The following is a 26,196-nucleotide window of genomic DNA, read 5'->3' on the forward strand; positions in this document are numbered from 1 at the left end:
AACATTATGACCACCTGCCTAATATTGTGTAGTCCCCCTTTTGCCGCCAAAACAGCTCTGACCCATCGAGGCATGGACTCCACTAGACCTCTGAAGGTGTGCTGTGGTATCTGGCACCAAGACGTTAGCAGCAGATCCTTTAATTCCTGTAAGTTGCGAGGTGGGGCCTCCATGGATCATACTTGTTTGTCCAGCACATCCCACAGATGCTCGATTGGATTGAGATCTGGGCAATTTGGAGGCCAAATCAACACCCTGAACTCGTGATTCATCAGACCAGGCCACCTTCCTCCATTGCTCCGTGGTCCAGTTCTGATGCTCATGTGCCCATTGTAGGCACTTTCGGCAGTGGACAGGGGTCAGCATGGGCAACCTGACTGGTCTGCGGCTACGCAGCCCCATACACAACAAACTGCGATGCACTGTGTGTTCTGACACCTTTCTATCAGAACCAGCATTCACTTTTTCAGCAATTTGAGCTACAGTAGCTCGTCTGTTGGATCAGACCACACGGGCCAGCCTTCGCTCCCCACGTGCATCAGTGAGCCTTGGCCGCCCATGACCCTGTTGCCGGTTCACCAAAGTCAAAAAGTCGCTCAGATCCTTACACTTGCCCATTTTTCCTGCTTCTAACGCATCAACTTTGAGGACAAAATGTTCATTTGCTGCCTAATATATCCCACCCACTGACAGGTGCCATGATAACGAGATTATCAGTGTTATTCACTTCACCTGTCAGTGGTCATGATGTTATGGCTGATCGGTGTATACCTGTCTTAGTCAATCCTGACTGAGTGGTGTGGCCAGCTCAGATCTTCTTCCATTGGGTTCCCCACCCCTGCCCTGATGTCTGCTGGAATCCGTGTGAGTATTGGATTATCCTGCACACTGTCCGCTCTGGTGCAACTCTAGATACTGAAATGCGTACAAATGAATCCCCCACCTCCCTTTGTTTTCTTTTATCTGTGGTAGCAATTCCTGAATAGGTTGTTGTTGTTGTGTTTTACATATTTAAAAACTTGCCTGGCAGAGCATCTGAACACAGAGGCCCTTCAGAGCTGGAGCTGTAATCTGCGGGAAACATGAACCCGCCACCTCTCTGTGTGTCCGACACCCCCAACCCTCACTGTTAGTGCAGCACTGTCTGTGTGTCTCCCAGGGGCCTCCTCCACTCTGTGTTTCTGTCTGTCATCGCCTCACATATACAGGCTTAGATGAATGGTTCAGCAAATTCTTTTTAGTAATGAGGCTGAAATTACAGTTGTTTTCATCAACACAGGTAAGTGAAATAAAGACCAGAGTGTTGCACTGAATGCTGTGTATTCAGCCAGGCTGTTGCTTTCCAGTGCTTGGTTTCCCAAGAGCTCGGTCAATAAACACCTGAACGCAGACTTCGCAAGAACACCTCTCTCTATGCATGTGTATGTATGTATGTCTGTTGCTCTTTGCTTCCTTTTATTAAAATCAATTTGCTGCAGTGGCTCTGCTTCTTTGATTTATCCAATAACAAATTAACAAACATTTGTATCCTTTTTGAAATATATATAAATATGTGATATTTCCAATGTTGGATTGTATGGATTGTAATTCCTGACAGAAGACTCTAATATATCGTCTAATGCGGACGTTCAGTTGAACTTGTTCAGTTGCCAGCTGGTGTAAATGTTTGTGGCCTGTTGATTTAAGGGTTGCACAGGAGTGAGTCCTTGCAGGATGTGCAGGTTTAATAGATCGCTTTATTTCTAATTTCTAATTTCTAATTTCATTGTTTTATTTTTAAAATGTACACACTAATAGGACCTCTCTGCAGTCGGGCAGGTACTATGTACCTCAGTGTAAAATATGTTGTTGTTTTTACATAACTGTGTTTCATGTTGGCTTGCAGTTATTCCTGCTTTGAGTCTCTGGTTTTGTCCATATCCTTTAGTAATGCTTTACCTCCACAAAGTATCCTTCACCATCCTTTAATTAAACTGAATCAAATTTGGTCTGAAAAGCCCGCAAGCCAACGAGCAAGAATATCAGATTGAAAGAGGAGAACAAATGTTTTTCCATACCTGTAAACAGTTTTCAGGACCAGAGAAGTTTGGGCACAATCACCCCTGGATCCACACAGCTTTGTGTCACTGTTACTGTAGTAGCTGTGGTGGCAGATGCAGTACCAGTACTAGTTCTGGTACCATTACATACACACTGCGGGAATGATGATTCGACAATACTGTTTTAGTCCTGCTGTCCTGGTCTTCTCTACAGAGTGAAATGCAGTCCAGATTGAAATAAATACAACTAATATACAGTCATAGTAAAAGTACTTACTGCTGGATCTGGGAAAGGTCTTGCCCCCAAATCGCTTAGTTGTCTGATCTCCAAGAGGAGGAATACAGGAGCAGATTATAAACCAGTCTGTCTGGAGCTCCTCTGGGTCTGTGTGAGGACTTGTGTGTGTTGCACTTATCTCTCTTCATGTGTGTATTTACCTGATATCTATCTGTGGTTTAAAGTTTATATAGATGCTCCTCTCACTGCTCCTCTTTATGCTCATAGTTGGCTCACAGGATCAGCTGATTATCACACTTACACACTTGATCCTGGTATTCAATGTTTTGTTTTTAAAAAATATTTAGGATCATGATATCCACCTTCCATTAATGCCACCTTCCCCTTTTTTCTTGTGTTTTAGATTAATTTGTTTCCCTTTCCTGGCTCCTGTGTTTTCTGTAACCATTTCCCACAGGAAAGCAGTGCCCTGGTGAAAGTTGTGGCTCAGGTCACATTGAGTAAACATTATATATCATATATATCCACACAAGAATATTAATTAAATGATAGAAAATAAATATTGTGATATATAGTGTCAAGTCATGTCTTCACACAAAGCACCTGTTTTGCGATTAAGTGTTATTGCAGTGGGTGGCCATACAGGGTCACTGTTTTGCCTGTTTCTCGTGGTCCTCATCCACAGGTGTTGGGGCTCATCAAGCTATAAAGACCATGAGCAGAATCTATCCAGAGTGGTGGTTTGTGTTAATATGCAGCCAGGCTGGGATTGCGTACCTTTAGAACATAAGAAGAACAGAAAAACATAAGAAAGTGTTCAATCGAGAGGAGGCCATTCACCCCATTGTGCTTGTTTGGTGTCCATTAATAACTAAGTGATCAAGGATCCTATCCAGTCTGTTTTTGAATGTTCCCAAATTGTCTCTTCAGCCACATCGCTGGGGAGTTTGTTCAGATTGTGACTCTCTGTGTGAAGAAGTGTCTCCTGTTTTCTGTCTTGAATGCCCTGAAGCCCAATTTCCATTTGTGTCCCCGGGTGCGTGTGTCCCTGCTGATCTGGAAAAGCTCCTCTGGTTTGATGTGGTCGATGCCCCTCATGATTTTGAAGACTTGAATCAAGTCCAACGTAGTCTCCTCTGTTCCAGGTGAAAAGGTTCAGTTCCTCAGTCTCTCAGTAGGACTTTCCCTTCAGACCTGGAATAAGTCTGGTTGCTCTCCTCTGAACTGCCTCTAGAGCAGCGATATCTTTCTTGAAGTGTGGAGCCCAGAACTGTCCACAGTATCCAGATGAGCTCTAACTAGTGCATTGTACAGTCTGAACATCACTGCCCTTGTTCTCAATTCTACACTTTTGACAATATAGCCTAGCATTGTGTTTGCCTTTTTTATTGCTTCCCCACATTGCTTGGATGGAGAAAGTGAGGAGTCCACATAGACTCCTAGGTCTTTCTCATGCGTTACTTCATCTAGTTCTATTCCTCCCGTAGTGTAATTATAGTGGACATTTTTGTTACCTGCATGTATTACCTTGCACTTGTCCACATTGAATTTCATCTGCCAGGTGTCGGCCCACAACTGAATATTATCCCTTTGTATAGCCTGTGCTGCCAAGATTGTATCTGCTGAGCCACCTATTTTAGTATCATCTGTAAATATAGATTAGAAAAAGCAAAGGCCCTAATACTGATCCCTGTGGAACTCCACTAACAACCTCACTCCAGTTAGAAGCAACTCGTCTCAGAGTAAGTATATGGTTTGTAATGCACAGTGTAGTCAATCTGAATACCCGAGATGTCAAACAGGTTTGTTTTTGATCTGAGAAACCACAGACCTGCAGACAGACGGAGTGAATGGTTTGAATCAGAGCCCTGAGATTATACATGTGTGTTGGGTGGTTTGCAGCCTCTGGGTTTGTCATTTGCGTTAGGAATATGAGAGCTGAGAGCTGAGAGCTGAGTCAAGCAGAATAAGTGGAGCTTGAAATAAAGTGCCCCACATTTCCCTGGCTTTGAACACACACACAAGCCCGATCCAGCCTAGTTTAAATAGATAGGGTAAACTAGAGAAGTTGTTTTTGGTTATTTTCCCCCAGGTTACAAAACATTTAAATGGACAGTTAACAGCATAGCCAAGGGGGAACAAAAATAATTGTATAATTTGTATGGTCTGTTTTTGTCAAATGTTAAATGTTTAATGTTTTTATTAAAATAAAATGTTCACACAATAACAACCAATAAAAAGTTCAAAATATTTTATTGCACATCAATATTATAATACAGCCAATCAAAGAAATGCACAAATCATACATTATATCATACAATGTTAAAAAAGCCACAAAATAAAAACGTAATTTAACATGTACATCCTGTACAGAAATACAACACAATCCTTTTCGTATAATATCGTAAAAATACAATTGAAATATATATTTTTATTTCTATTGTATTTCCCTTATAAAAGGTTACTTATAATGCAGTGATTTCACACTCACTGTTACTGGAAACTTTCACTGAGCTTTTAATTAAACTAAAGTGCCGCCGTTTCCAGTTCACAGAGGACTGCCTCATAAAAAGCTAATTTGTGTTCTCAGTACAAGTGCGGCACACCGATACAAAGACATGGTAATCCAAGAACACGGTCCCAGTTTTGTTGTGGTCAGTTCTGTCAGTGCACCCTGGTTTGATCCCGTTTTCATCACATTAACCTTGCTTTCACGTACAGTTTGTAACTGAAAATGAAACCGGTAATGCCATGCTTTGTTTTTTCAGCTGTGCTAATATGCAAATATATACAACTGATAACACCACGGCAAGTGCCACTCTCTCTTCTAGTGTGTTATAACACACACAGGCAGAGAAAGGGGTAAACTAGGCAGGGCCTGACTGTACAATTTTTAATTAACAGTATCCCTGGGGTCTTATCCCTGAGAGAGAGCAGTTGTAAGGCAGCTGATAAAGCAAGACATTGATTTGTAAATTTGAGCTTCAATAACAACAAAAATAAATTACATTATTACAACTTAACCAGGCTAGGATAGGTGTGGCAACTCCTGCCAGCTGCCACGCTGCCCCTGACGCGGGTCTTCAGCCGTGTTCGGCCCCGTATTAGTCCAGTTGTGCTGAGTTGAGTTAATATTAATTTGTACACTATATACAATGTTTAAGAGCAGATAGGAACAGAGTGGCGGGGAAATAACTACAAGATTTCCCCCTTAGGACCCTGGTCAATTGGGAGAGCAAGAGTATGCCTGGTGCACCTGCGTCCTCATTATGACCATAAATCCTCTAACGGGTTATAACTATTATACTCTTAATTGTTATAACAACTATTTCAGATGTTAAATTACGTGCAAAGAAAAATAATCCCATGACCAACATTTACAAAAGTATTCTAAAGGATAAAGGCATCATTGTATCTGTCATCCCACCCCCCCATGTAACCGAATTTACTGTACATTACTGTCCTTCATTGGAATACAGTGTGTTCCTTAAGTACAAGATTGTTGTGTAAACTTCCATTTCCCTGAGATGTGAGGATTCGTGATGTTTCTCCTCCACGAATTGGGGTTGAAAGGTATATTGGCACATCAAGGTTGAATGAAAACTGGCTATTTAAAAATTGTGATTAAAAAAAGAGACGAGCTAAACTGGTTCTAGGTTGAGGAGCTTCATTTTTTGTTTTAGTTTGTTTTAAATGAATAAATTAATTTTGGGGGGCCTTAGTGCTTTCTGACATGTCTGTTGAAAAGCCACTATGTACGATGTACAGAAGGCCCTAATGATTACAATATACAAAATCTCATGGTGATGTAAATGCACTGACGGTCCAACATAAAGCACCTGATAAAAAGGACGACTTGAACTTATTGTCTTTGGACAGATCTGAAAAGGGATCGTCTCATGATGTAATATCGGCAATATATGCCCATCACTGCATCACTGTGCAGGAACAGGCCCGTGCAACAAGGCTGTTCTCAAATAGACAACGTCCATTGTCCCTCCTCAGGCTCCAAGCACCACATTGTCTGTACCGCTGCTCATACACAGCCTTCTTTACAGGTTGAGGGGAAGGCAGAATGAAGGGGCTGTGACCAAGCCATTAGAATAAATAAAAACTGATCACAAAAGTGCAAAATCTGCCAGGATTTGTTAAAATTAGACCCCCCCCAACTAAAATGTCACTTTTCTACAAAGGTGTAAATCCTTCCGCACTAAAATAAAATTAAGGTAAAATGTATTGTATAGAGACGTGGACAGATCTCCTGTTCCCTGACTAAGGTGTGTGTGCTTGTGTGTATATACCGGAGGTCGTGCTTTTCCAAGTGTCAAAACATGACCTGCTCACAATTCGCACAGGTCTGCTTTGCAAAGAACATGCCGGTCTTTACAATATGCCTCGGTTTTTGTTCCTCAGTGCAATGTAATTGCTGCCGTCTCTTCGTTCCCTCGGTTGGGGAGCTCAGGACGTTTTCTGCAAGGGTATTAAAAAATGACATTGAGTCACTATACAGTCACAGACTCACACAGAGTACAGACATGAAGGCCAAACAGGAAGATGGACAGACTTACTTCTCTATACACACTGACTGACACTTACACACACACACTGATGCAAATGGGTAGGTTTTGCGAACAGACTGCATTTTTGGTAACAGGAAGAAGTGTTTCTGGGCAAGGGTGTCTGCTAAGAAATGAATACCGAGATCCACACAGAGTCAGAGAGGGAATGGGCGTGGCTCTGGGGTATTGCCTTCTTGTGTCTTTTGTGCCCCTGTATCTGTGCACTGACCTCCATGACGGTGTAGATCCACTCGAGCAGCTCGTCCACGTTGCTATAAACCCCGGGGCGGTTCTTGCGCGCGCAGCCCACCCCCCAGCTCACTATGCCAACCAACTGCCAGCGTTGCATCTTGTAGACCAGTGGCCCCCCGCTGTCTCCCTGTGAGATTGAAAGAGAGAGCGTGAGAAGAGGTGTGGACATAGGTGTCAGGTGGCCAAGAGTGTCAAGACCAGTGCATCAGTATTAGTGTTTCAGGGTCGTTGTCAGTATCAATAGAAAGAGAGCTCCAGTGCGGCAGTATCCGTATTGTCAGTGTATGATTGTGTCAGAGTGTGATGGAGTCAGTCTCTACCTGACATGCGTCCACTTTGCCCTCCGGGTATCCGGCGCACAGCATTCTGGGAGAGATGATGCTGCCATACAGCTTGAGGCACGTTGCTCTGTCGATGAAGGGGACATCGGCCTTTTGCAGTATTGTCGACACCGTACCTGAGAGGCAGAGAGAGGGGGAGATAGTGATGGGCAAATTGAAGCAAGGGAGTGACGGGGAGACACGTTGAAAGGGATGGAGTGAGGGAGAGTTCACAAAGAAATCAGAGAGAATGGTGGAAGGGGTAAAGAGAGAGGGATCGGGGAGAGAGGGAGCGGGGAGAGAGACAGCCAAGCAGTGCAGAGCGAGTCGGAGCGAGAGAGAGGGCGGGGGCAGCATTACCTTTTTCCGCCGTGTATCCCCAGCCTGTCACCCACAGTGGTTCACTGCTATTGATCTGCAGGCCGGACGGGGGCAGGCACACCGGCCGAGTGGCAGCTGAGAGGGGAGACACACTGTCACACACAGTACAGTCAAACTGTACAATCTAACTCACTCACTGCAGCGTAGCGCAATTACAATACAACCCGGAGGACAAGAAAACTCGACAGCAGCTCATAGTTGGCTGTGATTGAGGCAACTGCCCACAAGAGGGCGCTCAGATCCTGGGGGGGATACATCTGTACAGGTTCTCTTCAGCGTCAGACATGTTGGCCAGCTCACACAGCACACCTCTCACTACAACTCTTGTTTCAATCCTCATACTGGTCTCACTAAGGTTTTAACTTATAAATAAAACCCTGTATACATGTAACACACTCCGTCTGTGCTCCTGTCAATCACTGCGCACTGTGTGCAGTATGGGTCCCACTGGGGCCCTGGGAGAGCTCATAAGAGACTGGAGAAAGCCCTGGTCTCAGAGGACTGTCTCATTCACATGGGGGCAGAGGAACTGGATCTCTAGCCTTGAACAGAGGATCTGACAGACACAGGGGTTTGACTCTGCTACTGAACACAGAAGGGGAGAGGCAGGGAGGCGCACCTTGCACTTTGATGGGCGAGGCCAGGCGCATCATGGCAATGTCGTAGTCGTTCTTGGCGTACTTGCCGTGGACGACCACCCTGTCCACCGACACCCCCCAGGGGCTCAGGGACGTCTTCCCCGTCTGCACTACCCACAGATCCACCTCATTACTGGTACTGGAGATATAAATGGAGACAGAGAAACAGCTGTAAGACCTTCAGTGCAAATTGTCTTGTCTGTTCATTTCACTAGGAGGAGAAGACGGGGACAAAAGATGGGTGTAGCAATAGCAGTTGAGGCACAAGTTGTTGAAGCTGAAGTGACTGCAGGAATAGAAGCTGAAGCAGTAGCTGAACTGGACAGACAAAGACAGAGACAGACTGAACGTACAACTGAAAAGCATTTTCTGAGGCTCCTTGACTGAGTCTGTTAGTGGCATTCAGTCTTGTATGTTTACACTGGTTTGGGGCAAAAACAAAGCAACTCAATTTGTCAAAGCAAAACCAGACATTCTACTGAAATCCAGGAGGTGAAGGGAGTGGGCTTGAGAGAGAGCGAGGGAGAGGAGAAGGGGTAGCTGAGACAGGGAGAGACAGAAAACAGGAAGGGAGGGAGATGAAGGAAGAAGAAAATTGAAGAATGAGAAGGTGGGAGGAAGGGAAGGAGAGCAGAAGTGGCAGCAGCAGTGCACTTGTAGTAGTGGTAATGGCAGTGGCCGAGCTCTAGTAGCCAATTCTAGTAACTCTACACTCCCTGCCGGTTAAAACCGACCCCACAGACAGTGTCGAGGCGGTGTGCTCACCCGGCCACGCAATGTGCCGCGGTGACCAGCCAGCGCGGCGTCACCAGGCTCCCTCCACAGGTGTGCTGGCCGTCGATCTTCAGACTGACCTGCCAGGGCCAGTGCTCGATGGTGGTGTCGGTGCCGCCCACGATGCGGTCTTGAGAACCCAGAGCCTGCCCACAGTCTGAAACACACCGCATTGCACGTTACAGTCTGAGCACATTACACTACAGTCGGAAACACGACAGAAGTTACTAGTGATCATTCTAAACGTCTTTAATGAGGTCTCTGTTGCTGCCTGGATTACACAGCACTTGAGAAGTCATTCAAGTCATTTTGGTTGGGCAGGGGAGGGGACTGGTCTGTATTACAGTGTCCCAGAGGGTCTGAGGGGGAGGGGAGAGCAGACGGCCAGACTTACCTGAACAAGACAGGGCGACTACTGATCCAGAAGCACAACTCGAACTGTGGATTCAGCGAGACGGAGAGAACGAGTCAGCAACTTCCTCCACATGCAGACACACGTATGCTCTCCGTTAGAGATGCATATTTACAGCGAGACAGTGTGGGTGGCAGTGAGAGGGCAGCGTACCTGTCAGTCAGTAGGTCACTGATGCCACTGGCTGTGCTGTTGGAGGGGGTGACCGCGCTGAAGCCGGTCTTGATCGAGGAGGGCAGCGAATTCACTGCTACCATGCTGCTGCTGGGGTTACTGAGAGAGAGACACACACATGCATGCACAATGTGAGTAACCTGTACAGTCTGCAGGCTCTATACTGCTGTATGTAGCAGTTTCCGTTTAGTTTCTCTGTAAAGCTCTTGGAATTTTGTCACATTCTATATTTTCTGGGTTGCTGCAATATGATGGCAGCGGCCGCAGTGAAGGCAGTGGATCATCAGTAGTTGGCTGTTCCCAGTGCGTTTCTTACCTGCTGTAGCCCAGCTGCTGACAGACCTGCTGTGTGTGTTGAATCTGCCAGCCCTCCCCACACACCAGCCTCCAGGAGCCAGAGCGAGTGTAGACCTGCAGCACTGAGCTGTTGGTCACCAGCCTCACTGCACAGGGAGAGGGAAGAGGACATGGGAATGGGAGAGCCAGGGGGCAGGAGCACATAGGAGCGAGAGAGGGAGGGAAGTTGGAGAATGGAGTTCATTAGTAAACCTGTAAACCTCCGATGCTGGACTGTCAAAGTGGTTCCTAAAAGGCTTTTCAATGAGCAGTTGGAAATGATCTGATCATCTCTAACACTAACAATCTCTTACAAAAAGGCAAAAGACACTGTTGGACACTGACTAATGTCCGTGTGTGTGTGTGTGTGTGTGTGTGTGTGTGTGTGTGTGTGTACATGTATGAGTATATAACACACATTTGCTGGGCTGTGCAGATTTCTGCAGGAAGGTGAAGAGGCATTCACCCACAGGACAGCCTGTCTTTGTTGCGAGTGTCTGTGTGCGTGTCTGCGTCTGTGGGGGTGTCCAGGACCTCGGGCAGGTATTTCCAGGGGTAGGAGGGGGTATGGTGTACCTGGGAAAGTGGAGTTGACTGTCATGTTGGTCACACACATCAGCTCATCCTCTCTATTCGCACAGTCCTCCTTCCCATCACACGCCAAGGAGCGGGAGATAAACTTGAAGGACGTCTTGCAGAAGAAGAACTTGCTGTCAATCAGAGTCTTCACTGGGGACGGAAAGAGAGAGAGCGAGAGAGAGAGAGAGTGAGACGAGGGAGTGAGAGGAAAAAGTAAGGAGAAGATGCAAGGGGGAGAGGAGTAGAGGAAGGCAGGAAAGGAAAAGTTCAGAAAGGATGAGGAAATGGGGAAAGTGAGAGATTGAGGAGGGCATTGGAAGAATATCAGGGAGAGATGAGGACAGTGCAGACAGAGGGCAATAGTATGGGATCAGGGCACTCACAGAAGTATGCCCCAATGGCCAGCAGCACTAGCAGAGTGAGCATGACCAGCACAATGACGGCCACCCACCGCCCAGAGCACCGCCGCCGAGGTTTGGACGAGAGTGGCATTGGCTTCCTGTGTCTGCCTGGCCGAGCTCTGCCTGAGAGACGGGGAGAGAAAGGGATCCAGTGAAGTACAGACAGTGGCATGTTACATTTTCATTCTGAATTGTCATGAATGTTTGGGTTTTTAAGACAGTAAGTGAACCACCGGACTGCATGGTTTCAAATGAAGGGGTGTGAAAACTATCAGCTTTAAACTCACCTGTGCTTGAGGGATTGAGGGGGCTGGTGGACTCTAAAGCAGCTTCAGTATCGATCTGTGGAGAGGGAGAGGGAGACGGTGTTATGACTTGGGCGCGCAACGTGCTTATCTGTTCAATCTGCTCTTGCTGCTGCTGCTCTTCTCGTTATCAGCACTGGTTGGATGTGGTTTCCATGCATTGAAAAGCAGTTAATATTGAAGCTTCATACACAACTCCAATCTTACAGTCAGACAAACACATCACACCTGAGTCCCTGAGTCACTGTTGGCTGTGCAGGCTGTTTGTAAGTGCCATGCCATCAAGGATTAACCAAGTGTTAATACTGCACGATGATTTCCCATTGTCATAAGTACAGGCATAGCAGCGCTGCGTGATGACACGCAGCCAGACTGTGATGCTATTCGAAGAGAGACCCAATGGAGAGGACATGCCCCGCGCCTGTAGACCCCACTAGTCTGTCAGTGTTGACTGGGAGCACTTAAAATGTGGAAAAAGCTCAGCAATGTTTCTGGAATAGATTAAGTCCTGATGCATCCTTGGCTGGCAAAGTACCAGGACAAATGGAATAAAAGCACACACACCTTTGTCAATGCACTGATACCACTTTTGTAATAATCAGATGCGCCATTAAGTCCATTTTCTCATTTCTCTAGATATGACCTCAAATTGACATGGCAAACTGCCTGTATTTTCTAATTTACTCCTTTGTTGACAACATGCCCACCCTTGAAGGATGTATTAGGACGGTCTCCCAAAAACAGAAACAGTTCCCTCTATTTAGAGTTGAAGACCATCACCAGGCTTGGTCCTCAGGTGTTCACCAATATACCATTTAGCTCCCTGCTTTAACCCATAAATTGCTATCAGCAGCACAGCACTGAACTGCACTGCTTCACTCTGCTCACTACAGATCACAAGCACCTGTGCACAATCCTCAGATCTACACCCTCCCTATTCCAGTGCAGTTAAAGACCAGCAACTCATCTGGTGTGCAGTATTGCCATATCCTGTACCACTGTATAAAGAATGTATAGTTACAAATTAGCATTTATGTATTACAGCGGGTGAAATTCAAGTATGCATCTCCTTCAGTTTTAGATTTTCATATTTACATTTCATAGTTTACCATGTCTGCATTTTTAAAAGGACACATCTAATGGTCGGGACTGTGCATTCTATTTCTCAATTAGTTAATTGGATGACCTGTATCCACTAGAGAATACACTTCCGATCAGGACTGTCAGCAGCTGTACGGGTTTCAGATTTAGTCTTTCTGTGGCTAAAGGTAAGCCTCCACACGGTTTGTTTATCTCCAGTGTGATCTGAAGGTTTTATTTATTTTATAAACCTATTTATGTACCTATGTTTAGAGCGAGCCCTAACCACGTTGTTGTACACTTTTAGTGTCTCCTTGTGGTTTCATTTTAGGAGTGTGTCAGTCACTGTTTCCTGTGTATTTAGTCTCTGGTAGGATGTCCTCCAGGCTGGTGGTGAATCACAGGCAGTAAAGTGGTGGCTGCCACTAGGTGGTGTGTTTTATCTTTATTCCTCCCAAATACTCCTGTCTTTTTGGTTGTGTATAAATCCCACTATTGTTCATTACTTATTATCACTATATTGTTTACTATTTTAGTGTTGCATAAAGAGGATAACTACAGAACTGTTTATTATATTATCTATATATGATTCACTGAAAATCCTTGGCAGCACAAAGTAGGTGTTCTGTGCTCCAGTTCGTGTTTTTATGTGATTAAATGAATTGAAGGGACTGTACTTCATAATATTGGGAGTTTCCCTCTCACTACTAGAGGGTGGTGTATTTGGGATCCAATAGGGTCTGCTGGTTTATATATAAAAATGTAAATTTGTGTGTATAAAATAAGTCCTGCCTATATTTACGTGTGACGCAGTTCTGAACACGGTGTAGCTGAAATAAATGGTGAATAGTGCATAGCCTACCTGGAGCAAAATGTATTTAACAGTGCCAATGTAACTGAACAGAGTTTCTGTATTCACTTGAATCGTGAGGAAATCACTTATGGCTTAACTGGACAGTCCTTATTCAGTGTAGATACTCAACTATTGTGAATCATAGTAATTGAGAGGCTGCTGTTTATGCTACAAAAGTAATTGGAAAGCCTTATTCACAATAATGATTATTTTATTATAGTGATAGCTTTAAATCAGTGGGTCCTGTGGCTTTCATCTCAACACCCCTGTGACTGCATGTCAAGCCTACAGATTACAGGATGTGGTTTGGTCTATAGTGCCATGCCGGTTGTCAGTGCTGTATATATGATCCCAGAAAGCCAATCAGGCTTGTCAAAGTGTGTGTGAATGTGCGAGTAACAGCCTGCCTAATCTCTCCAGGCACATGGCTCTTCAAAACAAAGCCCAGAGACATTCCTCAGCCATTCCTAACCGCTTACTATACCTTACATATGTGCCCATAAACAGCAGCCGACATATTCAACAGCACCTATTTAAAGCAGCTCTGACCAATTAGTGATGAATTGTGCACCAACACACCCAACTGCCATTATAAAAGTTGCCCTGAGCCACTTTAGGCACCATTGAACTGTACTGACTGAACTTGATCACTGACTTCCCACCTAGCTTTCTCATCCCACAGCAGGTTATCCATCCATCAATTTTTGAAACTGCTTATCATGGTGAGGGTTGTGGGGGAAGCCAGAGCTGATCCTGGCAGGCATAAGGCAGGAATACACCAGGATGCCAGTCCATCACTGGGCAACACACATGGCAATTTAGATAAGGAAATTAACCTAACCTGCACGTCTTTGGACAGTCAGAGGAAACCAGAGTGCCTGAAGAAAACCCACCCCACAGCAGGCTATAGCAGTGATAAAAGCTTCCCAGGTCTGAATAGCTTCCCATAGACTCAGTTATTAATGGACACCTAACGAGCACGATGGGTCGAATGGCCTCCTCTCATTTGCAGTCTTTCTTATGTTCTTATGAATAGCTAGACACATTGCAGGAAAACCAGACTCACAGTGTAATGGACAGCCCTGGCCTTGACAATTGTGCAATGGACTGTTACTGACTGTAGGCATTGTTGCAGCCATCACTGCAAGCCCTGATGGGAGATTTTCTGTGCCACGTGGTTACCTAAACAAAGGAGCTGTGTTCAGTAAAAAGGAAAAGAGTAAGGGTCTTACACGGCAGGTAGTGGGGTTTCTGAAATGTGTCACTTTAAACTTCACCACCTTCACTAACATCCCTGTGATTTCCACTAAAAATCAGGAGGTCCGACGTTGAAGTGTTCGACAAACTTAGTTATTCATCGGTCATTATTTGAAACAAAACTTTGCATCTAACTGTGGTCGGAGTGTATCTTCTAAAACGTAGAAGTACTTTTGTTGAGGCAATCCTATGTACCTAGAATGAAAGCTAAAAGAACACAAATCCAAAACCAATGGCAGAGAAAACATACAGTTTCAAATGTTATTGTTTATCAGAGAGTTTGGCAATACTGTGATGTGTCTGTCGGTCTGTTCCTCTGCAATGTGTCGGGACTCAACTTGTAAATATTACACAATGGTTAAAATGTCAGTGTGACTCAGACGAGGAAGGAGAAAATCAAGAAAATAAATTAAAGTTAATAGAGTGAACCGGTTTAATATAGGTCACTGGAATAGTGAGAGAGAGCTATTAGCTCAGCAACGTAAGGAAACACTGAGTGAAGAAACACTGGGCAAAAAGCAGCAGCCCTGAGGGAGGGGTCACTGTCCTTATGCACCTTTTAAATACCTTTAAATGTTGAAATGGGGGAAAGCAAAACCAGAAATTCCACTGTTTTGTTTTGGTTTCACGGAGACTGCAGTGTTGTTTATGAAGGCCTCTCATTTCCTGTGCCTGGGTAATTATCCACAATAATCTGCATGAGCATTGTAGCACACCTGAGATTGACTCTGTGTGTGTGTGTGTGTGTGGGTGTGTGTGTTAGCAGCCTAAGGATCTCCATTTCTCCAGGACAGTGGAGTTTAGAGTTCTGTGGCTTCCTTTCCAACTCCAAACCCTAAGTTACCCTAAAGCTGCAGTCATTAAGATCCCCAAGAAGGTGTTCAGTTTCTACGCACTGGGATTTGATTATTGCTCAGTTCAGCTAGTACAGCTACTGGTTCACTGAGGGGTAACTCTGCTCCTTGAGAGGCTGAAGGACAGACCGAAACACTGAACAGACCAGATTAAATTCACAATACTTTAATGTGCCATGGAAAACCGTCTGGACTGGCTCACTAGGACCAGGGTTATAGGAGACACTATAAGTTGGAAAGTAGTTCAATTTTATGGGAAGCTTTGAGAAACTATACAATCCATGCCGTGGGTTTGGTTTCAGCCCAGTCTTGCGCCACCGAAAGGAAAGATTGCGCTGATCTACTGGCATCAGCACTGTCACTGTGTTACCCACTATACCTGCTTCCACCCATCCATGTCCAGTAAGGATACGGTAGTGTCAGCACTCGTTGAGTCATCAAAAACAGCTGAACTACAAAAACACAGACATGCAAGACTACGTCACTGCAAGGGAAAAGAAAACGCTTCACAGGAATGTCTCGCTTAACCCTCCAGCAGCCTAATCCACTTTCTCCTGGGGCACGTCTTTAGTCTGCTGACAAATACCAAAGCAAGTCTGAGTGTCTCGCGTGTGCGCAGTCAAGCAGTGGGTTTCTCCGCTTCTCCACCGAGAAAGTTGACCGATGCGCACTTTGGGAGAAAGGGGTTTGCAGAAAGAAAATGAGATCAATTCAGGCATGCGAGGACCCAGCAGTCTTATCAATTCAACTCAAATTTTTTGTTTTGTTTGTATTTGGCGTGTGTTGGCGGTTGGATATGCATTGTTCAGTTTTCGGCTTTGTGGCGGTGTGAACGGCCAGCGCCAGCAAGGTAACGATTGACACTGCAAATCCCTGGCACATGATAATATTAAACTGTTCCCAAAACTGACAAGAAAAGTCTGATACCAGGAACAGTCAAAACAAGCCTCCCTCCCCCCACACACCTGATTTATGATCTACAGTTGAATACATTGCCGATTCTAAACCCAAATCTCTTGGCCCGATTAATGGAAACCTAAACCACAGCCCTTTTCAATACATCACAGAAGGCAACGTACTTAAGAGTGATTTAAACTTATTGGGATTTAACATTCAGTCTGTGGGCTACAGATGATCCCAGGGGTGAATTACAGCACCCTGACTAAGAGATGTACTGTGAGAGTCCAAAAGCTGTCCTGCGGTTGTCTTTTTCACCAGGGCTCGGCTTAATAGCCACTGCCACTGTCGTTCAACCCCCATACCGGATGCCTCGGACGTGCTGCACCTCTCTCCATTGGAAGGGGCTCAAGGACATGTCCACCCTTCAGTCACACAGGGTTAGCATTTGATTCAACAGTGTCTTCAACTGCCATTTCACTTCCCAGCCCAAAAATATTCTACTATTCAAGTATATGAATCCAGTCTTTCATACATTAATCTATACTACCATTGACCAGGATATCCAATAACATACTTATACAAAAAAAAGATGGATATATATTGCAATGTCAGAGCACAGAATGGAAATATTACGTGATCTCTAGTTTCACTCTGTTCCTCTGCCCACTCTGGGACACAGCGGAGCTCCAGAAACTCTACTCTTCTGACCCATTGTCCCCTGCCTCTCCTTCATCAATGGATCAATGGAAACCTCGTCATCCACAACTCTCAGCTCTGTTCACATCTCTTCCTAAGCTGCCTTTTCCTAGTCCTTATCTCCTGGGTCTGGAGTCTTATCGATGTTTTGCCTGCTCTGTTTTTTCCAGTCTCATTATACAGCTGGTTGACGCTTTCGATTGCATCAACCGTATTCACGCCACGCTGCCCGGGGACACACACAAGCATTGCAAGTTAAATTATTAAGCACAGTGTTAAATTGGCACACCCATTTAAAAAACAAGCTCCCCCAATGGTTCAATACAAAATAAAGCTTATGATTAACTTAAATTAGCACTGTGAGGGCTTTGTGACATTTCCCTATTTCCCAAATAGTGTGGGGAACAGGTGTTTAGGAATGACACAAGAAATGGTGATTCATTACCCCACTTTAGTCTTGCATTCATTTCCCTACAGTCTCCTGGCTCTTCCCATGTCATGTCCGGATCCGCAGGCTCATGCTACCCCTCCCAGACAATCAGCACAGCGTAGGATCCCCAATTCCTCTGTGTCACGTTCCCCCCCACCCCCACCCCGACAGGAGAACAGCAAGGCGCTACTCACAGTCATGACTGGTCATCCGATGCCCTCGAAACCTGTGGGGAAGTGCGAGGACGTGTGGCGGTCGCAGACAAGAGGGGTTATTGAAAATTATTTACAGTGAAATCTAGAAGGAGATTCAATTTCGGAGTTTTTTCCCCGCCGGTTCTGAGAGGTTGTGTGTCTCGGACTCTGATCTTCACTCCCTTTCGGTTTGTGAGTCTCTCTCTCTCTCTCTCCAGCAAAAACAGCTGATGGAGAGTTCAGTGCTGCTGCAACAGGTAGTTTGACTGGACTTGTATAGAACCGCCCCTTCTGTCGAGCTGTCACTGCTCTGTTCCTCATCCAAAACTCAGCTGCAGCTTTCCTGAAATAGGACACCTGTCACCTTCCCTTCCACCCCTCCTTCTCTCATGACTGTTCTCTCACTTCCCCTCCACTCACTCCCCAGGCACTTTCTCCCAAGAGGGTGTGACGGCCTTTTCAGCCATAACAACATTTGAAACCCATTGTTTTTCTCCACCACTTTTGTTTTTGGTTTCGCTTTACATCTCTTTAGATTAGCCCTAATTTTAGCACACTTGGGTGTCATGAAGGAATGTTTTGAAAGGCTTCGTACGAGCCAAATATATTAATTTTCTTTGTTGCTTAGTTTCGGTCTGCAACGAGATGCAGTTCTCTCTGTTAGCCGGTCGAGATGTGCGCTCTGCCTACGCTGCATTGTGTTCGGCTGTGTGACTCCTGCGCTCTGTGACCTGTTAGCGTTCATTCAAAAGCGGACGCGATTGTATTTCTAATTATAGCTGCCTTTGATAAAGCTGAGATCAGAGTACAACTAATATAAGCTGACTTTGACCCCAATTAAACGCAGTTCCTGCAGCAGTTCCAGTGATATGATATGGCTGCACATCGGGGAGGTAAAATTCGTCACCCTAGTGCACATATGACATCACCATAAACAGTATTCTTGACCAATTAAACTATGTGGCTCGGCCCAGTAGAGGGTGGGTTGGATTGTCCAGGAGGCTTGAGGCCCCTCTCCAGCGGACTAGCTTTGTTTGAGTCTTATCCGTTTTGTGCCTGGTGTTTGTGCCGCACCCAGGTCTGAGCTTTTGATTGGAGTCTCGGACGGGATTTCCAAATCTCCCCTTCAGTTTAATTTGTTTTAAACCTACAGATATCACAGGGAACTGGGGGGACTGCATTCATATGGTATTGATTGAAATGGAGTCTACACGCCAAGTATTTACATTTAAGTTTAATTAGATTCCGTGTTTCAGGGCGGAGTGTTTTATTTTAATTCTTGATGATTTGACCACTGTATGATCTCTAGGATATAAATGAACGTTTACTTTGCACTTTACGGTTCCTGTTATTTATTTTTGTATGACACTGGTAGTTTCCCAGTAGTTTATTTATTAAAGTTGGTAGTTTATTTATTTACTGGTAGTTTATTTATTTTTATGAATCTTCTTATGATGGCTCTGTCATTCCCCTGGGTTTTGGTGATAGATTGCCTTCATTCATTTACATCCAGTAGTTAAATTGCGATTAGTTGCATAGATTGCTTATTAAACAATTCTCTATAATGGACATATTTTGGTTTACTCCATTCAAACTGATTCAAACTGTGCTGTAGCTCTTGACTGAGGGGATATTCATATATGAACTGAATCACAGCCCCCCCTCCGCCCCGCCCCGCCCCGCACTCTCTCCTGCATACTAAAAAGGCAGTGATGCAGTCAAGTATACCCACTAGGGGGCGACATATGCAATGTATAGTTTACCTTCCCAATTTGGAAATGCTATTTATGTATGTATTATTGCCTTGGCTCCCTCGTATTAATTAACACAGGTTATAGGGCCGATATTCCAAAGTCGTTAAGGGATTTATTCATTAGGAACGGTAGTTTGAATATTTATTAGAGTTACAGTTACACTTACAGCTTATCTCCTCACTCACAAAAAAGCCCCCATAAAACCTCGATTTGAAAAGCTGCCAAATGTAATCAAACTGAATTCAGACTGTTTCCCCCCTGTGAGTAAATCATTGACCAGCTCTGGGAAATTCATGCCCATAGGCCCATGTACAGTGAGGGAAAAAAGTATTTGATCCCCTGCTGATTTTGTACGTTTGCCCACTGACAAAGAAATGATCAGTCTATAATTTTAATGGTAGGTGTATTTTAACAGTGAGAGACAGAATAACAACTAAAACATCCAGAAAAACGCATTTCAAAAAAGTTATAAATTGATTTGCATGTTAATGAGGGAAATAATTATTTGATCCCCTATTAATCAGCAAGATTTCTGGCACCCAGGTGTCTTTTATACAGGTAACGAGCTGAGATTAGGAGCACTCTCTTAAAGGGAGTGCTCCTAATCTCAGCTCGTTACCTGTATAAAAGACACCTGTCCACAGAAGCAATCAATCAATCAGATTCCAAACTCTCCACCATGGCCAAGACCAAAGAGCTGTCCAAGGATGTCAGGGACAAGATTGTAGACCTACACAAGGCTGGAATGGGCTACAAGACCATCGCCAAGCAGCTTGGTGAGAAGGTGACAACAGTTGGTGCGATTATTCGCAAATGGAAGAAACACAAAATAGCTGTCAGTTTCCCTCGGTCTGGGGCTCCATGCAAGATCTCACCTCGTGGAGTTTCAATGATCATGAGAACGGTGAGGAATCAGCCCAGAACTACACGGGAGGATCTTGTTAATGATCTCAAGGCAGCTGGGACCATAGTCACCAAGAAAACAATTGGTAACACACTACGCCGTGAAGGACTGAAATCCTGCAGCGCCTGCAAGGTCCCCCTGCTCAAGAAAGCACATGTACAGGCCCGTCTGAAGTTTTTCAACATCTTAATGATTCAGAGGAGAACTGGGTGAAAGTGTTGTGGCCAGATGAGACCAAAATCGAGCTCTTTGGCATCATCTCAACTCGCTGTGTTTGGAGGAGGAGGAATGACCCCAAGAACACCATCCCCACTGTCAAACATGGAGGTGGAAACATTATGCTTTGGGGGTGTTTTTCTGCTAATGGGACAGGACAACTGCACCGCATCAAAGGGACGATGGACGGGGCCATGTACCATCAAATCTTAGGTGAGAACCTCCTTCCCTCAGCCAGGGCATTGAAAATTGGTCGTGGATGGGTATTCCAGCATGACAATGACCCAAAACATACAGCCAAGGCAACAAAGGAGTGGCTCAAGAATATGCACATTAAGGTCCTGGAGTGGCCTAGCCAGTCTCCAGACCTTAATCCCATAGAAAATCTGTGGAGGGAGCTGAAGGTTTGAGTTGCCAAACATCAGCCTCAAAACCTTAATGACTTGGAGAGGATCTGCAAAGAGGAGTGGGACAAAATCCCTCCTGAGATGTGTGCAAACCTGGTGGCCAACTACAAGAAACGTCTGACCTCTGTGATTGCCAACAAGGGTTTTGCCACCAAGTACTGAGTCGAAGGGATCAAATACTTATTTCCCTCATTAACATGCAAATCAATTTATAACTTTTTTGAAATGCATTTTTCTGGATTTTTTTGTTGTTATTCTGTCTCTCACTGTTAAAATACACCTATCATTAAAATTATAGACTGATCATTTCTTTGTCAGTGGGCAAACGTACAAAATCAGCAGGGGATCAAATACTTTTTTCCCCCACTGTATCAGAACTGTGAAGCCATCGGCTCCTCTCCGCCCTGCTGTCCCTCGCTGGACCCTGCTGAGCTCACAGGCGGCTGCTGGGACACTAGGTGGCGCTGTTGTGCGACACGCTGAGGAGACCCAGTCTGACTGGAGTATGTACAGTGCAGGGGCTGTGTTCAGTTCACTGTCAGCCCCCTGGGGTGTCCACATCACACCCTGCTGTGGCCCAACCCCAGACTTAGCTCCCCCTCTGCTCTCCAGACAGGGCACTTTCACAGCGTGAGCAGATCCGATCGCCTGGCTGTTATGCATCGCAGCTCCCTGCCGTTGACAATTTGAATACAGGCCTCTCCTGATCTCTCCTAAATAGATTACAAGGAAGACTAGACAATTTCCCAGAGAGAGGGTTTTGACTCACTCACAGGATCCAAACCTCACCCTGTAAAGAACTGAACCTTTTTTGTTTTTGTATGTTTAAATCTGGAATTCATTATTTACCATTGTATTTTTTTTCATTAATTTGGCTCACGGTAGCCAAGACAAACTGTCTGCATTTGAGAAATTGGAGCCAGTGCTGTCTGGGCTATTATAACCACTTATGTTTACGTTCCCATGCTCACCGACTGGTATGCGAGTGCATTTAATGGCAAATCCCAGCCACACCTATCAGTGCCAGACTACACTCCTGCTCTGAACATCACCTCTGTTTGGCTGTTGTTAAGAAAATTTAATAATGATGTGAAATGTCAAATCTGTACCGCATAACCCGTCCCTCTGCCACCTACATTTGAGACACAGCTGTGTACTCCCACACTCTGATCAGACTCAGATCATCTCAGACTTCCCTTTCTTTCACAATTTTGGAAATGGCAAACGGGAGACTTTGCACAACAGGTGTGATGAGAGAAATTGGTCGGTGATCAGTTTACACGGTGTTTACCTAGCATGCAAATTCGTCACTGAAACTATGAAGGTAAATTGCCTGTGATTTGTGTGTGTGGGAATGTGTGTGAGGACATTCGAATTATGTATTATAATTAATGGTGCAATCAGTGCAAACAGTTTTTTTAGCTCTTTTGCCCAATTGTTGATGGTTTTATGGTGCTGGTGTGTTTTGCATTGATCTGCAGGCCCTTTGAGAAGAAAGAGTATGAAAACAGGCCTTAGACTAACAGCTTTAACAGAAACGTACAGCAAACCACTTGTGACACACCTGACTGTACAACCCTAGACCCGGGCTTCTCAACCAGGCGTGTCGTCAAGATGCTGACCTCACCTACTGAAAACACTGTACCTCTGTCTTGGTCAGTGCCTGGCCGACACTGGAGCCGCAGTCTGGAACATCAGGCCGGGTTCATAATGGGTTCATAATGCCCCCAGGCTGACACAAACATCGCTATTATGTGTCTGTTGTTGATTAGCTTCAGCAAACAGGTGTGGCGCCTCTTACCTCTGGGCCAGTGCAGATGATGTCGAAGTTTCTGATGGCTGTCTGCTTCTGTCGCCGTTCAGAGAAGGTGGTTCCCCTGTTGAAGCCAAACGGAGACAGTCAGGGAAAAACCCCACTGGCTTATATTCAGAAAACATTGATGCTGTGACACATATGCCCCTTGTGTTTCATTTGGGTTTGATTGGGACTCCCCTGTGTCATTGTGAGACATGGGAAACAGTTTTCCAGTCTTTCAAGCGATGGAGCTACTTCTCCCGGTTTACAGCTCTACGCCGGGACTAGGTTAATACGGCTCTTGCTGGTCTTCCTCCAATCTTCTCTTCCTTCACCCTAGCCTCAGCTCGTTCCCCGAGACACACCCACAACCCCCGGCTGTGTCGCATTATTTTTGTTCACTTACATGAGCTCTCGGAGACCTGCCCAGCCCTTCTTCTCTGAGAAGTAGGTGTAGAAAGTGTCCATTATATTGCGTGTCCTTTATGTGCCACCGCTGGCCGCGCCCCTGTGATCTGAATGGCAACTGGGAAGAGCAGTGACTGATCACTGGAGCAGCTAATGCGCACTTGTCTACACAGTGCACCTGGTTTTAGAGCAGCAGGGGAACATGGTGTCACTGGTAAATTATTAATCTGCACTTTTAATGGACTTGTGAAACTCATCTGCCACAGAGAAAGCAAAAGGGAGTGAACAAAGGAACCGCGTTATCAGCTACGAATGTCTTGGAACGTGTTCAGAAATCATCTGTCACCCGCAACTTCGCACTTTAGTCTGCGATAAAACCTTACAGCTTGACATCGGAGTCCTGACAGGGGAGGGAAGGCAATTTTGCCTAATACAAACAAGGTCCCGAGTTCAGCCATGGAGGAAAGAGGAGGGATGTGCAGGAGTGATACTAGGAGGCCCTTGTTTGGACTAAGTGTCTGGGACAGGTAGTAGAAGCAGACTCTCTGGGTTCCTTTAAGACAGGATTCAGATTCTGGGGTCCATGTTACAGAGAAACCAGAGGAACAAGATGGGCTTCTCTTGTTTAAAAGCTTCCTGTGTACATTGCAAGAGTCAAATAAACCTTTAAGCTCCCCGACAGTGGACAGTCAAAATGTTTATTTTTGATTTGTAGCAGATGGACTTTGCTCTCTCCCCCTCCCCTCTGTCATAAAGGAAGTATAATTAGCAAATAATTATTGAGATTATACCGGAACACCTGTTCTCTCTTTACTCGATCTTCTTTCTACCTCATTAACGCCCCACTGTGACTCCTGTGCTCTATATAAATGTTGGCAGTATGAATAGCTGGGTCTTGATCCCTGACTGATGTGCCCATCTAGGATTCAGTCACAGGAATACAGAACTGGCCTTTTAAATCCAGGACAAGACCCGTGCATTAATTTGTGCCAGGTACCTCTGCAGAGGGTTGGACCCATGAGTCTCGAGTGTTATACTCCCCACAAAAACAATCCATCTCCAGCTTTTCGGTTGCCACTCCTGCACCCCATTGAGCTCACAGACAGTCTTTTGCCCCAATACTTTTCACATTTACCATTGATGGCGTCACTTCCTTTCCCAGTGTCAAACAGCACCCACACACACAAACAAACCTTTTCCAGCCCCAAACACAGCCTTATATACCTGTCTTAGCCAATCCGGACTGAGGGGTGTGGCCAGCTCAGATCTTCTGAACTCTTCCATGTGTTGGTTGCCCACTCCTGCCCTGATGTCTGCTGGGAATTGTAGTCTTTAATCTCCTGGATTCTTCCACTGGTTGGTGGTCCACATTCCAGTCTGATGTGGGCCCCTTCTACAGCCCTCCCCCTCACTATCTCTCACACTGCCAAGACATCTGCTTCCCTTCATACTGATCATACAGGGCAAACAACAGAGCTTGGGCATCATGGGTAGGACGCTCGATTAGTACTCAGCTATAATGTGGAATGTAGTCCAGTTAGGAGCCAGCCTGGACTGAAGGGCCTACATTGCAGCCAGACTGTATCTAAAACTGTCCTCTGAGTGGAGGCTCTATGTTACTGTTTGAGTCAGTTGGTAGCATATCTTTGCTGTCTCTATTCTGAATAAGGCCAGTGAGGTTTCTAAACCACAAAATCCATTTACCAGGATACCAAACAACGGACCAGTTTAGAAGCTTCTATATCTTTCTGCATTATAGTTGGTGAATATAATGAGAAGAGGAGAGCTTTGTGTTATTCAATGCTGTCTTAGATCTCTTTATATTTATATGCAGTATAAACAGGAAAAAATATCAACTTCATACGAGATCACACAACACAGTTAACCTGTGTAGGACCGTGTGAGTATTGGATTATCCTGCACACTGTCTGCTCTGGTGCAACTCTAGATACTGAAACACGCACAAATCAGTTCCCTTTTTCTTTTTTTAATCCATCATTATCTGAGGAAGCAATTCTGGAATGGGTTCAGACTCCTTTCAGTTTTTTGCTCCACATATTTAAAAACTTGTCTTGGAAAACAGTAGTGTCATATCACTTTCTGGGAAATTGGCACAGCGCAGCACGGCCGCCTCCACACTTAGAGGACAAAGGGACGCTGCCGCTGGATGCCTGACAGAGCATCTGAACACAGAGGCCTTTCAGAGCTGGAGCTGTAATCTGTGGGAAACATGAACCCGCCACCTCTCTGTGTGTCTGACGCCCCCAACCCTCACTGTTAGTGCAGCACTGTCTGTGTGTCCCTCTGTCTCATAGAGAAACACACTCACTTCTCTGAGAGACAGGGGTTCTCCGGGCTGACACTTTAAAACTGCAAGTTCTTTCTGTTTTTTATTTTATTTTATTTGCTGTAGTGCAACAAAGAACTGTGGACAGACACAGTATTCGTCAACCTTATATTTCTAACACAGTACAGTATAGTACAGTTTTTGACTATGGCAGCAGTACAGTACAGTCAGAGACTCTACAGCAGCAGTACAGTACAGTCAGTGACTCTACAGCAGTACAGTACAGTACAGTCAGTGACTCTACAGCAGTACAGTACAGTACAGTCAGTGACTACAGCAGCAGTACAGTACAGTCAGAGACTCTACAGCAGTACAGTACAGTACAGTCAGTGACTACAGCAGCAGTACAGTACAGTCAGTGACTCTACAGCAGTACAGTACAGTACAGTCAGTGACTCTACAGCAGTACAGTACAGTCAGAGACTCTACAGCAGCAGTACAGTACAGTCAGTGACTACAGCAGTACAGTACAGTCAGTGACTACAGCAGTACAGTACAGTACAGTCAGTGACTCTACAGCAGTACAGTACAGTCAGTGACTCTACAGCAGCAGTACAGTACAGTACAGTCAGTGACTCTACAGCAGCAGTACAGTACATTACAGTCAGAGACTCTACAGCAGTACAGTACAGTACAGTCAGTGACTACAGCAGTACAGTACAGTCAGTGACTCTACAGCAGTACAGTACAGTA

At 45.1% G+C, this 26,196-nt stretch overlaps 1 protein-coding gene across 2 annotated transcripts; it reads right to left on the reverse strand.

The window, feature by feature from the left end:
• Positions 1-4,513: 4,513 nt before the first annotated feature.
• Positions 4,514-25,425, reverse strand: LOC136755027 (transmembrane protease serine 3). 2 transcript variants are annotated; one of them, XM_066711381.1, is made up of 14 exons: positions 23,155-25,425; positions 22,755-22,830; positions 11,391-11,445; positions 11,086-11,226; positions 10,700-10,852; positions 10,104-10,230; positions 9,767-9,886; positions 9,596-9,639; positions 9,193-9,358; positions 8,409-8,566; positions 7,769-7,864; positions 7,409-7,545; positions 7,066-7,215; positions 4,514-6,747 (listed from the first exon to the last, which is right to left on the reverse strand). In XM_066711381.1, exons 1-14 carry the CDS (start codon positions 23,214-23,216, stop codon positions 6,736-6,738), a joined length of 1,497 nt encoding a protein of 498 aa, XP_066567478.1. In that variant the 5' UTR covers positions 23,217-25,425; the 3' UTR covers positions 4,514-6,735. The 2 variants fall into 2 exon arrangements, with proteins under 2 accessions (XP_066567478.1, XP_066567486.1); XM_066711389.1 differs by lacking the exons at positions 22,755-22,830; positions 23,155-25,425 and adding an exon at positions 17,673-17,997.
• Between the last annotated feature and the right edge of the window lie 771 nt (positions 25,426-26,196).

This window comes from Amia ocellicauda, chromosome 1 (assembly GCF_036373705.1).
Source record: "Amia ocellicauda isolate fAmiCal2 chromosome 1, fAmiCal2.hap1, whole genome shotgun sequence".
Taxonomy (NCBI): Eukaryota; Metazoa; Chordata; class Actinopteri; order Amiiformes; family Amiidae; genus Amia; species Amia ocellicauda.

Bases quoted from the DNA above. Each gene is read 5' to 3' on its own strand.
- LOC136755027 (XM_066711381.1), bottom strand. From the start codon at position 23,216: ATGGACACTTTCTACACCTACTTCTCAGAGAAGAAGGGCTGGGCAGGT. The intron at 9,887-10,103 runs GTAAGAAACGCA...TCTCTCTCTCAG, and splicing joins CAGCAGCTGGGCTACAGCAG to TAACCCCAGCAGCAGCATGG. The intron at 7,546-7,768 runs GTAATGCTGCCC...TCTGCCTCTCAG, and splicing joins GGGATACACGGCGGAAAAAG to GTACGGTGTCGACAATACTG.